A 14,820-nucleotide genomic window follows, 5' to 3' on the forward strand; every position below is an offset into this window, starting at 1 on the left:
GCAGCTGCTGGGGACTGCAGTCGTGCTAGCGTCAGCCAAGGGGAAGTCAGCATTGCCAACTGCTCCTTTTCTAATCGGCACATCCCTTTTTTAAAGGCAGGGGAAGAGGATAGCTCTGCTTCTTTCTTGAAAAAGACAGAGAAGAAGCCGTCAGCGACAGCCAGATCCTTCCGTGCTCTTACCACAGAAGTATGGGGGGTTTTTTAAATAAAAAAAAGTTGGCCTCAATACACTTTGACACCAGCTACTACAACTCAAAGGGTTAACCTGGAATTACTACCATTTATGAATATTTAAACTAGCACATACACTCCCTTCTGGGCTTTGGCCCAACACTACTGCTTCTGAAAGCATCAGTCACTAACAGATCTTGTCCTGAACGGGCAAGTGCTAGTAGGATCTCGATGCTTTCAACACTATACCTGGGCTTCCCTGGGTGGGAAATCTCGATGCACGAGGCATGGAAGGAAACTACTGTGCTCCAGTCAGGCCAGCGATTCTCACCAACCAACAGCCAAGACCCCAGTGAAAAGGCTCACTCCTCAGATACAAGCTGCAAAAGATTAAGGCCCTGTCGCAGGTATTGAAGTATGTTTAACTGCTTCAGAAACTACTAGGAAACGAGAACTGAAACTTCTTTGAATTTGGGGTTATAAGTAGCTTGCCATAGCCACAGGATCACCTATGGCTTTTTCCACTAAGTGAGTGTAAACTGTAAGGAGGGGCAACTGTATGATATACTGATTAAGAATATGCTAATTAGATTAAAAAAACAAGCATGAAAGACAGGACAGCTACACAAAAATTGCCTAGAATCTTAAACAAAGCTATATACATAGTATAATAGCAGCTTCAGCAAGGTTGTACAGGACTATACATACATATACACACACACAAGGACACTCTCTGCTCTAACGCCCATAGGAAGTTCTGGGTGTACTGAAGGGAATAAGCTGGACGACATGTAGATTTTTAGTTCCAGAACTTCCTGTGTCAGCAATGGATTTCCAAACAGGACTTCATCACAAAAGCAGATGGCTCTTCAGGGCAACGAGCTGGGGCTTAGACATGTACAATGAACTGGAAAACCAGTTTGTGCTATAAGCATCAGCGAAGATCAGAACAGATTAATGGAACAAATCAAAGGATCTGAAATAATTAATTGGCTGTCTTACTGTTTAGGAAGGAACTTCAGCTCCTAGAACCGACTGCCTTCTTTCCTCCAGCAAGTGTGACATACCGTGCATTAGAGAAAAGAAAGGTCTGTCTTATGAGTCAGCAAGTTGAAGCTTCAGTTCTGTGCCTTGAACGTGTTAAATACTTGATCTGTCTCCTGTCTGACTCTCTCAAATGCTTAAGGCATATGGGTACATGGAAAGGAAAAAAAGTGAACATTTCATTCCTTGAAGCTAGGCTGTGTTTTCAAAAGGATACTTATGGTCAAAGCTATACCATAGCCTGAAGAGCCAAGCACTTTCCTGCTTTGTTCTGTTCCTTCTTTCAGAATCCGGGCCATCCTAAAAATAAAACAAAAACATATTAAATTGTTTCATGCAGAAAAAAAACCCTAGATCATACATTCCAACCATTCATGTTATAATCTCCTGTCCAAACAAGCCAAATTACTTCAATACTGCACTTAGACTGCAGAAGAAAGCTATTTAGAGACATGCTTATACTGAGAAAGTTACTTTCCCTAGAAAGACCAGAAATGACTGCAGAGAATTTTAGGCTCTCTTCATTGTCCTCAAGTTACCTTAACAAGCCCTCTACCACTACGTTGCCTTGAGTCTGAAAGCTTATTGCACGGTTAATGCAGTAACGGATATATAAATAAGTCAGTCCAAAACTGACAAATAAGCCTCATTGATGTCTCATCCCCATCCCCCTCCCCAAATAAATGAGCTGGAATAGTCCAGATTTGATTCCTATTCATTGCTTGGTTGGCTCCTTTAACTCTAGGTCTATTTGATGTTCTTTCCTTAAGCCTATCACTTCCTTGGACGAACAAGGGAATTTACCATGCCTGATCAACTCGCACAAATCTGATGAAATCTATCACATTTAAAAGAAACATGCTTAACAGCAAATCCATATAAAAATCACAACTGAGGAAGGTCATGCAAACTTCATAAGTGCTAGATCAACCTCAGAAGTGCTAACAGCATTAAATATAATCCCTTTACTAGCTGTGCTGCAAGCCATGGCACCAGCTGGTCTGCAGCTGCATTTGTTTTTACTTTTGTTACTGTTTTGGGTTTGATTTTTTTTTTTTTTTTTTTTTTTTGGCCACAGACCAACAGCTAAACACAGGAAAACAGATGAAGTGAGAATGCCTCATATGAATCATCTTCCAAACTACTGGAAAAGAACAAGACAGGATTGTCCTGTGTACTTCTGATTTGCACGAAATCCCGGATCCACCAAGAGTTAAAGCCTAGTACATTTTCAGCTCCCTCCCCATCCCAAGTGATATATTTTCTTTAGCTGTGACTTGCTGCTAATCTTGGCTTGCTGAAAGAAAGAGGAATCCAAAGGGAACAGAGTAATGGACTCCATTAGGAATGCAATGCACAGCTAAAGAGAGAAACAAATGGGTAAGCGCTTTATGTCTACATGGGAAAACCCAAACAAGATATTTCCACCCAGACACTGAATAAGAACAGAATACCCATGCTCTGTTTCTCATTAGAGCAATTCCTCAAATCCTGACAAGTTCAGCCTGAACTGGCCAAAGCCATCTTACTGCGATACTGCTTCTTAACCTTGGTTTTATGCAGTAACTGTGGCCTTCATTGTAAAACGTGTTTTGAGGCCTGGCTTCTTGCTTCCAGATAGCTACTAAACCAGGTTGACCTTTTTTGGTACCCAGACCCACCATTTCAGAATCTGTTTTGCATGCTAGACACAGGCTTCTACAAAGAACACAGAGAAGCCTAATGAAGTTTCTGCAATGAAAGAGGTGCTTCCTGAGCAAGCAACTCTTACCTGTACAACCTGTGACTGAAACAAAAGGCAAGGTAGGAGAAACCACTAATAAGAAATCTCATTCCAAATACAGCAAGCATCCCATGCTCATATCTGTGACCAGACTGAACACCAGCATCATACAGCCTGAGGTGTACAAAGCAGAGTTCACACACTTCTGCACCCGTAAGCATCCTCTGGGTCCAAAGTCATCCATCTTTCCTGTCATTCAACTTTCTCTAGCAGGTTCCTACATAAGCAGCCAGTTGTGCTACTGAACAATTAGTGCCAAGCAGTACCCTGGGAGACTGAAAACTAAGGCCTGGGCAGAAGAAGCTCCCAGTTAAACCCCAGGGCATGTTGGTTTTTCTCCCCAGACCTTTCGCTCCTCCTGTAAATTCACTCAAATTTATAGATGAGGAAACCTGAAACTTCTGCTAGCAACCAGATTCTTTCAATAGCATTGTTTCCCAATAGCATATTGCAGGGGAAAAAGTCAACTCTTGGGTTGTTACTGATGCATAGAAAGCTGCACTAAAGATTCACAGCACAGTTTGCTGAAAATAAATGACAAATTTCCAGTGCTCCTTTGCCTCATACAGGTACTAGGAAGTACAGGCAAGACCCAGCTGGGTTGTGGTATGGTACACAGCAGCTGAAATCAGATTAGCAAACTTAATATTTGATTCTAAGCAAGTCCAAGGGCCAAAATTTGGTATTAATTATTGAACAGAAGCTAAGAGGATTATCTATAGGTCAGTCTTGGGGAAGACTGTTTATGCTGTAGTATGTTAAAAGCAAGCATATTGGGTGGGTGAGGGAAGAGGAAAGCACATTGTTAAACAGAGTGTATTAGTAAATTTGGGAAGGTTTTTGATGCCTTATATACATACATAGAAAAATTTGAATGCTGCAGCATTACACCCAACACCACAGAATATTCAAGTAGCGCCTACCGAAAAACAAAGTAAAATGTATTACTGACTTGCCAGCTAGGAGAGAAAGGTTTTACCCGTGCATGTAGCTTCTGTGGTTCTTTACTGTCTCGGTTATAAGATCAGCCTAATAGAGACGTTACGTCATTACTTACTCCTTGTAAGACTTGAAAGCTGTCATTAGTAGGTGGAGGATCCTGATCTGGGTCAACTCCAACCCTACAGAAACATTAGGAAAACAAAGCAAGTGGTGTTACTGAGGGTGGCAAATACTGTAAGTTCAGCAGAATGCATTTTGAAAGCACTTTAAGCACCCAGCAAAGCCGCATTCAGAAAGATTATAAGAATAGTTTGAGGAAGAGCTGTCCATTATTCCCCTGCAGTTACATAGTTATAAACCAGATACTTTTTCACTCAAGCAGCAACTACCTGTAGATAACAGCTTTAACTCCATCTCAGCATCAACTTTAACTGCTTACCTTTGTTGCCAATTCTTTTAGGACACTGGCAAATACTATTTTTGGCTTAGAAGGTGAACTGTGGGTGACATCCTCTTCAATGGAGAACATCCCTCATGTCCAGCAGCAAGAAACCACATACTAAGGATAAGCCCAGCCTAAATATTTGACACAGCAAATAACTTAGCTGCCAGACAGGCCTGAGAATAGCTCAAATACATGATTTTAAAAAGCCACACACACACCCCCAAGTTTTAATGCACTGTGTGAAGCAACAAAAATACTTTATAAAGACTCATAATATTAGTTTGCTGCAAGTTTCATTCACCTAAGACAACACAGCCACAGTGGATTAATGCAAGGTCTGCCTAGTCCAGCCTCCTACCTGAGGGAGGGTCTGTATAATGAGACTGTTGATGTGTACAGAATAATATGTTAATGAGAAACTGTCTACTGGCTTTTGCATAATTAGCAAGCATCTTATTACTGAATCATCCTTTCACATAGTGCTCCTGTCCAAGATGGGTATTTAATCTTTGCAATTATGTTCAGGTTCTTCTGGTCTATTTGTTAAGGTTGCACCTGTCTAGTTTTAATCTTACTCATGCCTTAATCTGTGCTCCCTCGTAGAACTCAGGCCTCCAGCCTCAAATGTTAGGTAAGATTGTGAGTCTCAAACATGTTATGTTTCCTACCATGTTGCATAATGAGTGTAGGAAAACGCAAGCACTAACAAAAACATACTGTCTGAAGTAGCTAACTTCTTAATTTCCCCTGTCTTGGAGGGGACCAAGCTGGTTAAATGCAATTTCTTTGTCACTTAGGCTTCGTGTCAGCTATTTCTAGCCACGGTGCTTATGCAACATCCCTGAGGATTACAAGAAACCAACAGAACCTTGCTGGTAAGACCACACCATTTGTGTACCCCAGGAACACATGCTTGTATAAGGCAAGCAGTGATCTAGACATGATTAAACTAAAAGGGAACACCTTCAAATGACTTCCAGGGCAGCATTTTCTATTTTTAATTGAATAACAGAAGAAGAAAAGTTGGCATTGAACTGAAGTTTTCAGTCATCCTTGCGGACTCACAGCCAATCCAAGGCCTCACCTGACTGAATGTAGTTCAGGGAAAATCCAGAAGGCCATTCCAAGACAGCCCATAGTAGCCTTATGAAGAGCTAGTGCTGACGCAAAAAAAAAAAAAAAAACCAGCTTGGATTTTTTCCTGAGTCTCTCTTCTTTCCTCATCACTTCTTCTTTCCACATAGTCACCCCAACCCTTAGGCACATTTGGCCTGGGAATTCATTGGCACTGACCAGCCTCGAGTCTAAAAGGCTTCACCAGTTTAAGGGACACTGGAGAGACAGGCTGGGTACTGGATTGTGACACATGCTAAAATAAATGCCACAAACAAGTTCTGAAAGGTTACACGGGCTTAGATGTTACTGGTTACGCTATCACTAAACAGTGAAGACATGGTAAGAAGGGTTTTCTGCAGACAAACTAGTTATCTAATGAAGCCTCATACAGAAAGCTGACAAGAAACTTCAGGAAACCCACTCAGTATGGCAATATATACTAGATTGTGCATTCCTTTATAAATACACAAAAATAAAAGGAAAAGATTTGTGGCTTTCCAAACTCCAGCTGCATGTTGGGGAGGTTCAATGCACTGTGCAGAGCAAATACACTCACGTTAGCTGTGCAGCTGGCAGCATGAACAGGGAGTTCAAGCAGCTCATTCCAGAAGATGAACATAGCTTACATTCCTCAAATAGTTTTAACTCACTGGACTACCCATTCACTTTACAGTACGTAAGAAAACCACACAATTCAGAATGTCTCAGCTTTTACTTGACTTCCAAGGTTGCGCAATTGCTTTGGGAGTTTTAACTGCCCTTAAGCAGGGGAAGGGGGCTTAGTGGAGGACCAAAGCAGGATGACTATACAGTTCAGTGAAAAGTCATAGTATATCATAGGCCAGGTATTTGGGTTCATTGTTGTGCTGAAGAGAAAAAGGGAGCTTTTCTATATTAACATGATTCAACATTTGGAAAAAAAATCTTACTACAGACATTTCTTTCAATATTTAAATAGTCCATTGACACAGACTTACCATTTTTTTAAAGTTATTCAAATAAATTTATGAGTATTTCTAGTTAATTCTTTTCTATAAATCTTTTTATTAAGTTCATGTTTCAAAGTGTGTTCCCCAGTTCACAGATTAACACAAAATATACTGCTTTTTGAATTCCCACAAGTACTTTCTGTGTCTTTCAACCAGCATACTGTGTATCTTATCCTCACTCCAGCATTAATTGTATAAGAAGCTTTATTTTTTCATAGCAACTCTGCCTGTTTAAGTTTCAAGGTATGTACACCCTGGTCTCATGACAAGTGCCATGTTTTTGCAGGCCCCACCCCCAAATTTATAAGAAAGTTTCATCTTCCGTCACTTGAAACAAAACAATACCAAAACCCAGTCAAGTCTCTTCCAACCTCCTTTATAGTGAAGCACAGAAAACATTTAGTTACTTCACCCTTACTTGCTTCCATAATTAAAAGTACAAGTAAATTGATGCATGTATGTTTTAAGCATAATTTTTTTCTGGTAGGTAAGAGAAAAAAAAAATCTCACACCCTTAAGTACATTTAAAAAGCTTCCCATAATTTATACGTGCTGTGAATGCCAGTATCAGTTGTCATTTACTTAACCAGTTTTTAAATTAAGAAAAATTATTACTGGATTGATTGACACAGATCCTCTCTCAGAGATCAGAGGCACAGAGAGGGCAGCCTTGCTAACGACTCTGGTGTTTTGCTCAAACCCCCCAGCAGCAAGGCAGGTGAGTGAGCTCTGGTTGAAAAGAGTGTTTTGTTGAGGAGGCACAGCCTATGGGATGAGGACTGAGGGGTACATCAGCTGCGGAACAGCCAAGACCAGGGCAGTCCAGATGCCAGCAAGCATCTTTGTTTTCCGCTCCATCCTTTCTGAAAGTCCATTGCAGCAGCTGCATGTGGATTTCCTGAGGGGGTACAGTAGCAATTCAAATAAGTAACTCTCAAAAAGCAGATGTCAGATGAGGAATGAGCAGTCATTCAGCTGTAACAATACATACATATCCCAAAACTTGTGAAAAACCCATCTATTTACTCCATTGGCATCAATTCAGTATTTGATAGATATTTTAATACTTCACTACAGTACAATACTCAGACTTCAGTAATACATTAAGTTCAGCCATCTATTTCAGCTTTAGGAAGGTTACTGGAATCTGTAGACTAGAATATGCTACAGCAAAAATTAATCCAATTTAAGTATATTTCTTCACTCCTTCCTAATTATTTTTTTTCCTCTTTTTAAGGCATAAAAGGGTTTTCATGCTCTAAGAGCTTTGTAATAGCAAAGGGACTACCACTGAGCTACTAACACCCAATATCAAAGCACTATGTTTCTGCTCTTAACTGATTCCTGACCCTCTCGGTCCTTATTCTACAGCTACAACTCCAGCACCACACATAGGAGACCAGTTACTCAGTTTTGATCCCTCAAATGCTAAGCCTATGTATAAATCATTAATTTAAACAATGTTGTAGAAAACGGTTGACAAAATGTGGAATGCAAAGTGGAAACCAAATGTACAGAAAGGAATGGTAAAAAACCACCAGATAGAACTACTTCAAGTTTTCCACTATGTTATTTTAAAAATGGGTGGAACCATTTCTTCCAATATTTCAAAACCCCTTTCCAAGGCCCTGCAGCACATAAATGACAAGTTACCAGAATCCCAGGCTTTAATACATTCTAGCATATGTAATTACTGTGGCAACAGCCAAGAATGACTGTAACAGATAATAGATCTCAGATTCTCCATACAAGCTAATACACTGCATCTCTGGCAAATTTAGTAGTTTGCTGGGAACCTTCTAGCGTGACAGGATACATGAAAAACTTACCATTGCCCCACCCCAAAGAGTTTTCTTTACATAAATGTTCTGTACACTTTATAGGTACATATATATGTATACACACATACATTCCTCTATAGATGCCAGTTAGAAATTTCTCTCATATTTTCTTCTTTCTTTATCCATGTATCAGTCCTAGAGACCACCAACCAGAGAAGATTAGGATTCTGGTTTATCCGTGCTCTTATTAGCATCCTCCGACAATGCAACGTGATAACCCTTTAAAATACATCCCCGAAGAAGCTGGGCTAAATAATTTATGAAGTCCCTTCCAACCTGAACAGTTGTATGAAATAACCTCAAGGAATGCTTAAGAATACCTGTGTGATTAAGGATCATAAGATCATATCCATGATTTCTCAGCTTTCAAGTCTTCCCAGGCCAGAGATGCTAGTTTTGCTTCATTAATTACCCCTACACAGAGTTAAAGGATGTGGTGTTTTGTGGGTTTTTTTTAAGCTAAAGACATGATGTGTGATCCACGCTCTCCCAGTTCAGAAGAAGAGAACAGACTCAGAATTGAGGAATGAACATCAACGGCACTCTGTAGAAAAGGAGAAGCAGCAGCAGCATGCCATATTTTAGAAAAAGAGCACACAGTGTTACAAAGATGAAGAAAGCCAAGCACCAGGTTAATTTGCTATCAAGGAAAGCACAGTGTCACCTGAAATACAGCCAGCGGCTTTCACTCATCTCTTCCACCGATGGAACATGGTCACCAACTCTGGTACAGTACAAGAATGCAATGTGAGTAACAAAATGCTCATGAGATGGTAGCTTTACAGAGCTCCCTAGCAAAACAAACCAACAAAAAACACCCTACCCAATCAAAAAAGACAAAGCATACAAGAATAAGAATTGCAAAACAACAATAAAGTGACAAAATTCACAAAAATTAACAGCAGCACTTTATGATCAAGAGATCCAGTGATAGTCTTCATCTGTTCAGATTCAGGCTGGCAAAACACCTGCATTCATGACAGGCTACCTCCCCCAGAAAATTAGATTCAAGAGCTCTCAAGAGAGCTGCTACACACAGACAGAGATGATTTAAGACAATTCCTACCACTTTGGACCTGTACATCATCTAAAAGAGACAAAGTCATTAGAGAAAGTAATCACAAAAAGCTATGCATAGATGAAAAAGACCATCAATAAATGGCTAGTTTCAGAGCAGTCCAAAACAATTGGTAATACATACTAAATCACTCCATTGGTTTAACTAACTGTTTATTAGCTATCTTTAACATAATTGATCTTGAGTCATAGCAAAGCATTTTTACTCCTTACTTTGTCTTTTTCAGTTGTACTTGAAAAAAACAAAAACCACCAAACAACAAAACACAAGTGAAAGCATGTTTGGTTTCTAATATTTTCCATGTAAATCCCTTCGCAGCTTGTGGGTTTTTTCCCCCTGCTGTTTTTCCACAAAGGCATGCTACATGAACTATATATTCCTTAAGTGAAATAAAAGCCCAGATGCTCAGAAATTCATAGAGGTCTCGCTTCACAAAGAGCAGGTGTACACACCCTGATTGCAGGCTGACATCTTGACATACCAAATATTTAAGGTTGTACTATGAGGAGTATGCACTCATCTAATCCTTGAAGGCAGAGGTAAATACCAGACTTTTGATAGACTTGTTTTGGATTCCTGGTTCAACAGCTCTTCTCCCATACCAACATACACTCCAGGTCAGAGCACTTTGCTCCAACACTGCATACGCAGCAAAAACTAAAATTAAAAACCGCCCAATAACTTCCTTTCTATGATTTCTTTCTCTTTGTTGTATCTTTGCCAAGTCAGTATACTGAAGTTTTCCCAGATGTCTAATAAGTGCAGCATTTTTGGAAAATTTTAGCTATTTTGGAAAAGTTCAACTGTTTCTTAGAAGATGGCTAAAGAAGAAAAGCATTACCATCACCATGTTTAAATAAAACATACAAACCCAAATCACTTAAAAAAAAAACCAACCAAACCCCTGGAATTAGGAAAAGTTGTTTCAGGTTGGGTTTAGGATGTCTTTGGGTATTTCTTTACTTGACCTAACTAGATAATGAATCTTGAAACTGCCTGCTGAGGCTTGCCGGAGCATGGCAGTTAAACCCCTATCACCCGTGTGCTCTAGATACATTTCAACACAATTCCTATGGGGTCTGGGCCTTGCCCGCACTTTCCCTCTGGTGTGGATTGCTGTGTTTCAGAACACAAGAACAGAGACAAGGAAGCGTCTCCCATGCTTACTTCCAGACATCCACAAGAAGAAGCAATCGCTTTCCTACCAAGGGAAAGGCCCAGAGGGGTGAGACTGGAGGTTTGGAGGCTGCACCGCGCCTCCATTGGGAGATTAAAGATTGATGAATAGAAACTAGAGACTGAGAAAGAAGGAAGAAGACAGGAGAAACTAGATTGGGGAAGACAACTTGAGAAAACAGTGCAGAAAAAGACCTGGTGAAAGGAAAAACCCCACAATAGAGGGCAAGGGACAGTGCCTTGGCTTTCAAGGGCAGCAGGGAGCAGCTAGAATGCAGTGAAGGATCCAACCTGTGGAATAATGGAAACTGGCTGCAAAACAGAAGGATGTAACCTCCTATCAGACATCCCCCACTCCAGTCCATAACATCACACAAGGCTGGATCCCAGCATCAACGCTTGCCTCCTGCCGTCACAGCACACTGAGGCATGGTATTTATGAAATACACGTTTTATTGTTGGACCACCCTGGGTAAGATAGTAGAGTATAACCTGAGACTGCCACCAAGCTGTCAGTTTTACAACCATCCCAGATACTTCAGTAGGTCACATAGGAGCTATGTGAAAGTTAGTGTTTGCAGATTTTTCAGTTTGCTCGTTTAAAGAAAAAAACCAATCACTAAATAGAAAACTATTAAAAAGATTGTATTTGCAGAGTCAGACATAAGGCAGTAAATATTTAAGTTGACATTGCCTGTGCAAATGGTAGAAAAATACCTAAAATATTTTAAATTGAAAGATCTAATGCTTTAAGATTTAGAAAAAGGTTGCTAGGTATAACTGAAATTACTTCATTAAAATAAACATGAACTTCCTCATTTGAAACAGATTATGAAGGAGAGGAAGCCATTAATCTACGTGTTGCTTCACTCAATGTGGAAAGAACCAGGTCAATAACCTCGAATGAAAAAAGGAAAAAAAACATTATTTTGCAATACAAATGCCAGGAGTTCCCTTTTTTCCTGAGAAAGATAAATGAAATAGTAAGTCAGTTACTTTTCTGAAAAGAGGAACTTTGCCAGCGGTTTTGATTTACAGGGCTCCCGAGTTTGCTGAAATCGTTAAAACTTGAGACAGGAAATTGTTTATTTATTTTAGTCTCAAAGGATGAGACTATATTTTTAATATCCAAGTCATGCCCTAGTTTTTAAGGAAAAAAACAAAACCCTATTGCTAGAAAAGTGTAACTGTTTACCGCTCACATGCTTGGGTATGTCTCACTGATAGACAGCAAAGAAATTCAAACACATGATGTTGTGGTTTTAGCTCCAGTTTCTGGTGCTGAAGTGGCAGAAACCAAAAAGCATCTAAAGACCTCATTATTTTTTCCTTGGATTTTGCTGTCATGACTTTACTTTCCCAACCAGTTGAGCAGTAAACTGAAGTTAAGATTCTGCTACAAACCATAGGTCCTCTGCTTAGCTGTACATTTAAGCCTGATCAGTGGACCCTGGTACACTGGTAACATACCTTATCTGGAAAGATATCTGCTCTTCTGATTACCAAAGATGTTGAAAATAGAGCAAGGAGGGGCAGCTTGCATTTTTGCCTATTTTCCTCCTTATATTGCTTTCTACTTTACCAGAACTTAATTTTCCTGTTAGCCTCTCCATTCCTTACCTACTTACAACACAATTCACATCATGAGAGAAGTTCTTTACTTCCCAGAAGTAAAGAACAAAGCATGCATCCCATTGCTATATAATTAATGGTGCAGCCAGAGGCAAAGGCACATGCAAAGTAACTCTGGGTTTCCGTAGGCATTGCCCCCTGCATGCACACAACTGCCTCCCCATCAATGTAGCAGTATCAAGCCAGCTGAAAGTTTGAAAGTCAGCTCTCTGGTACTGTTCTATTTCAGTTGTGCAGGCACTACCTTAAATAAAACACCTTGGGGTTGACATCTGTCTTAGCTCCTCTGACTTGCCCAGTACAACAGACATGCACCTGCAGTTCCTGGGGAAGAAGCTCAGCCCACCACAGCCCACAGGAACTATTGAAGGGGCCACCCAGAACCCCACTGATGGGCAGACCAGCACCCACAGGATTACAGTAACCCTACACCGCCACACAATGACCAGGCAAGCTAAACCACCCTAAAGGGTCAGTCAGCCTGGTTAACTCCTTGTTAAAATAAGCCCTTGTTTTCTCCTCACCTTCACACTGCAGCAAGGCCACCTACTTCATGAGGACTTTGCAATGGCTGACAGGCTTTCCATCTTTCCTTCCACAAAGGCCAAAGTCAACCAGGATACAACTGGTGTTAACTTCACACCAGAATTGGACTTTTAGGAGCCCACACAAATCCTGACATTTAAGCCCACACCTAAATGGCATTAGTTTCCTATGTCCCTTCACTTTACACAGGAAGCAAACCACCTTTTATCTTTTAATCTTTTCTGCTAAACAATCCTGTATAGGACCATTACTTATTTCCAGCCTCTTGCAATTTAACTTAATGGGCAGGTGCCAAGGCTCAGAAAGCATCCCAGGCCACCCCAGGCACAAGCTACCTACTGCACAGCCTCAGTACTGCATTAGCACTACACAGTGCTGCTGAACAAGGCACTGAGGCAGCATCTCATCCTCATCTCCTCCTGCCTACCTCTTCCACGAGGTATCAAGTGATGGAAAAGATAAAGCAGCATATTTCTAAAATTCAGCTGGAAACTAATTTGTTCCTTTCTTAAATCTGCAAGACAGGACTTCGCGCTTTCCAGCTGAAAGGGCTCAATCACCGAGGGTCCTTCCAGCGCCGTTTCTAGTTCTCCATCAGCTGCACACAGCTGCCACCTCCTGGCACAAATCTGATTCCATGTGGTCTCAAAAAGCGCCGTCTCCATCAACAGAGCAGTGCTTATCTAGGCAGCTGCAGGCAGACCCATGCAGTTCTCTAAAATGCTTCCTATGTAGAGTTCCCTTGTTCACTTAACAGGGAAGTTAACCGTTTATTTTCTGCCAACCATCCCAAACAAATGACAGTTAGAATTACTGCTTACCAGCAAGGGTGGGTAAGTCTCCCCAAAAACTACAGCTGAGCACTCAAAACTATGGTTTGGCCAACTGCCTTTTGGCAGCTACTGCTCTAAGAATGGTATCATAGGCTTTCCAGCTGTTGGGTCTTGTTGGTTACTAATGATTTTTGCAAGTATAGCGCACCCGAAGGGCAGGCCTGGAATGGATATGGTGTTAGCTGTTCAGGAGAAACTGAGCCAGGCTCCTGGAATCTCAGTACTGAGCCACATACAGTCCTGCTAAAGGAGTAAGTGCATATTCTTGGATGCTTCCATAAACTGCTTCCTAGGCTCAATGCAGGGGGGAAAGCTGTTGCCTCAGAACTATTTTCCAGTTGGTCAGGAGCTGGACCACATGCTGAAGTTCAGTCCTGTCCTACTGCTGACGATTTAAAGAGCCCTGTGGCAGAGGTAATGGTTGATCACACTCAGAAGCTGCCTTCTGATACAGGCAGACTGAACACAGCTCCTCTTCACTTAGCAGCACATCCTGTCCATGGCTGAACGACAAGATTTGAAAGAAACACTCAGCTATACTCCCTCAACAGCAGAGGTGCAGGCAGCAGGCTCAGGATGCCAGCACCTATATGCTGAGACCTGTTGGAGTCAGTTGTGAATACCTGGTTGCAGCCACGCTTTGGAAGATGCTTTGGAATCCACTAAAGGGGAGATCAGACAAGGGGTATCCTCACATCAGCCATCAGAGAGGCTGCAGGCAGATCTTGGCATACTTCGTTCAGCCATTGCAAGCAGTCTGCAAGGAGCATTTTCACTGCTGGCCTGAACTCATCTCCCACTCCCTGGCACCCCACACCTTAGACAGTCTGTGCATACTGCCGGTTATGCAGACACTGTGCCTGCCCTGCTTGCAGAGGTGTATTAGTACAGTTGCTCCTTGTATACCACCATCAGACAGAAATCTTCTTTTGTCAGAGGTGCCAAATGAAAAGCTGCACATGGCACTGATTCCAAGTATGTTTTTAAAATTGCTACACAGCTGTCACATGGGAAAAGAAACGGTCAGGCTGAGCTTAGGAATATCATTAGCATGTGGCATCCCACAATCATTAATGACAACTGCACTAGAATTGGTTTTGTTGTCGACTTTACACCAGGTATTGCATTACCTTTTGTTAGCAACATGAACCCTCAGAAAGCCCAACTACATGGAAGTGATGCTTCTTTCTGGTGTGCTAGCCAAACACCTGGAACTTGCATT

General features: G+C 41.2%; 1 protein-coding gene across 2 annotated transcripts in view; it reads right to left on the reverse strand.

Moving 5' to 3' along the window:
- The window catches only part of SLC9A7 (solute carrier family 9 member A7), a 79,379-nt gene that overhangs the window by 17,363 nt on the left and 47,196 nt on the right, over nucleotides 1-14,820 (reverse strand). Inside the window, exons 13-15 of one of the 2 annotated variants that reach the window (XM_040584842.1) lie at nucleotides 8,998-9,057; nucleotides 4,058-4,121; nucleotides 1,435-1,517 (exon numbers count right to left, since the gene is read on the reverse strand). In XM_040584842.1, coding sequence (XP_040440776.1) covers nucleotides 1,435-1,517; nucleotides 4,058-4,121; nucleotides 8,998-9,057 — 207 coding nt within the window. The remainder of the gene's footprint in view (nucleotides 1-1,434; nucleotides 1,518-4,057; nucleotides 4,122-8,997; nucleotides 9,058-14,820) is intronic. The other variant, XM_040584841.1, reaches the window with a different exon arrangement.

The sequence above is a fragment of the Falco naumanni genome, chromosome 2 (assembly GCF_017639655.2).
Source record: "Falco naumanni isolate bFalNau1 chromosome 2, bFalNau1.pat, whole genome shotgun sequence".
NCBI lineage: Eukaryota > Metazoa > Chordata > Aves > Falconiformes > Falconidae > Falco > Falco naumanni.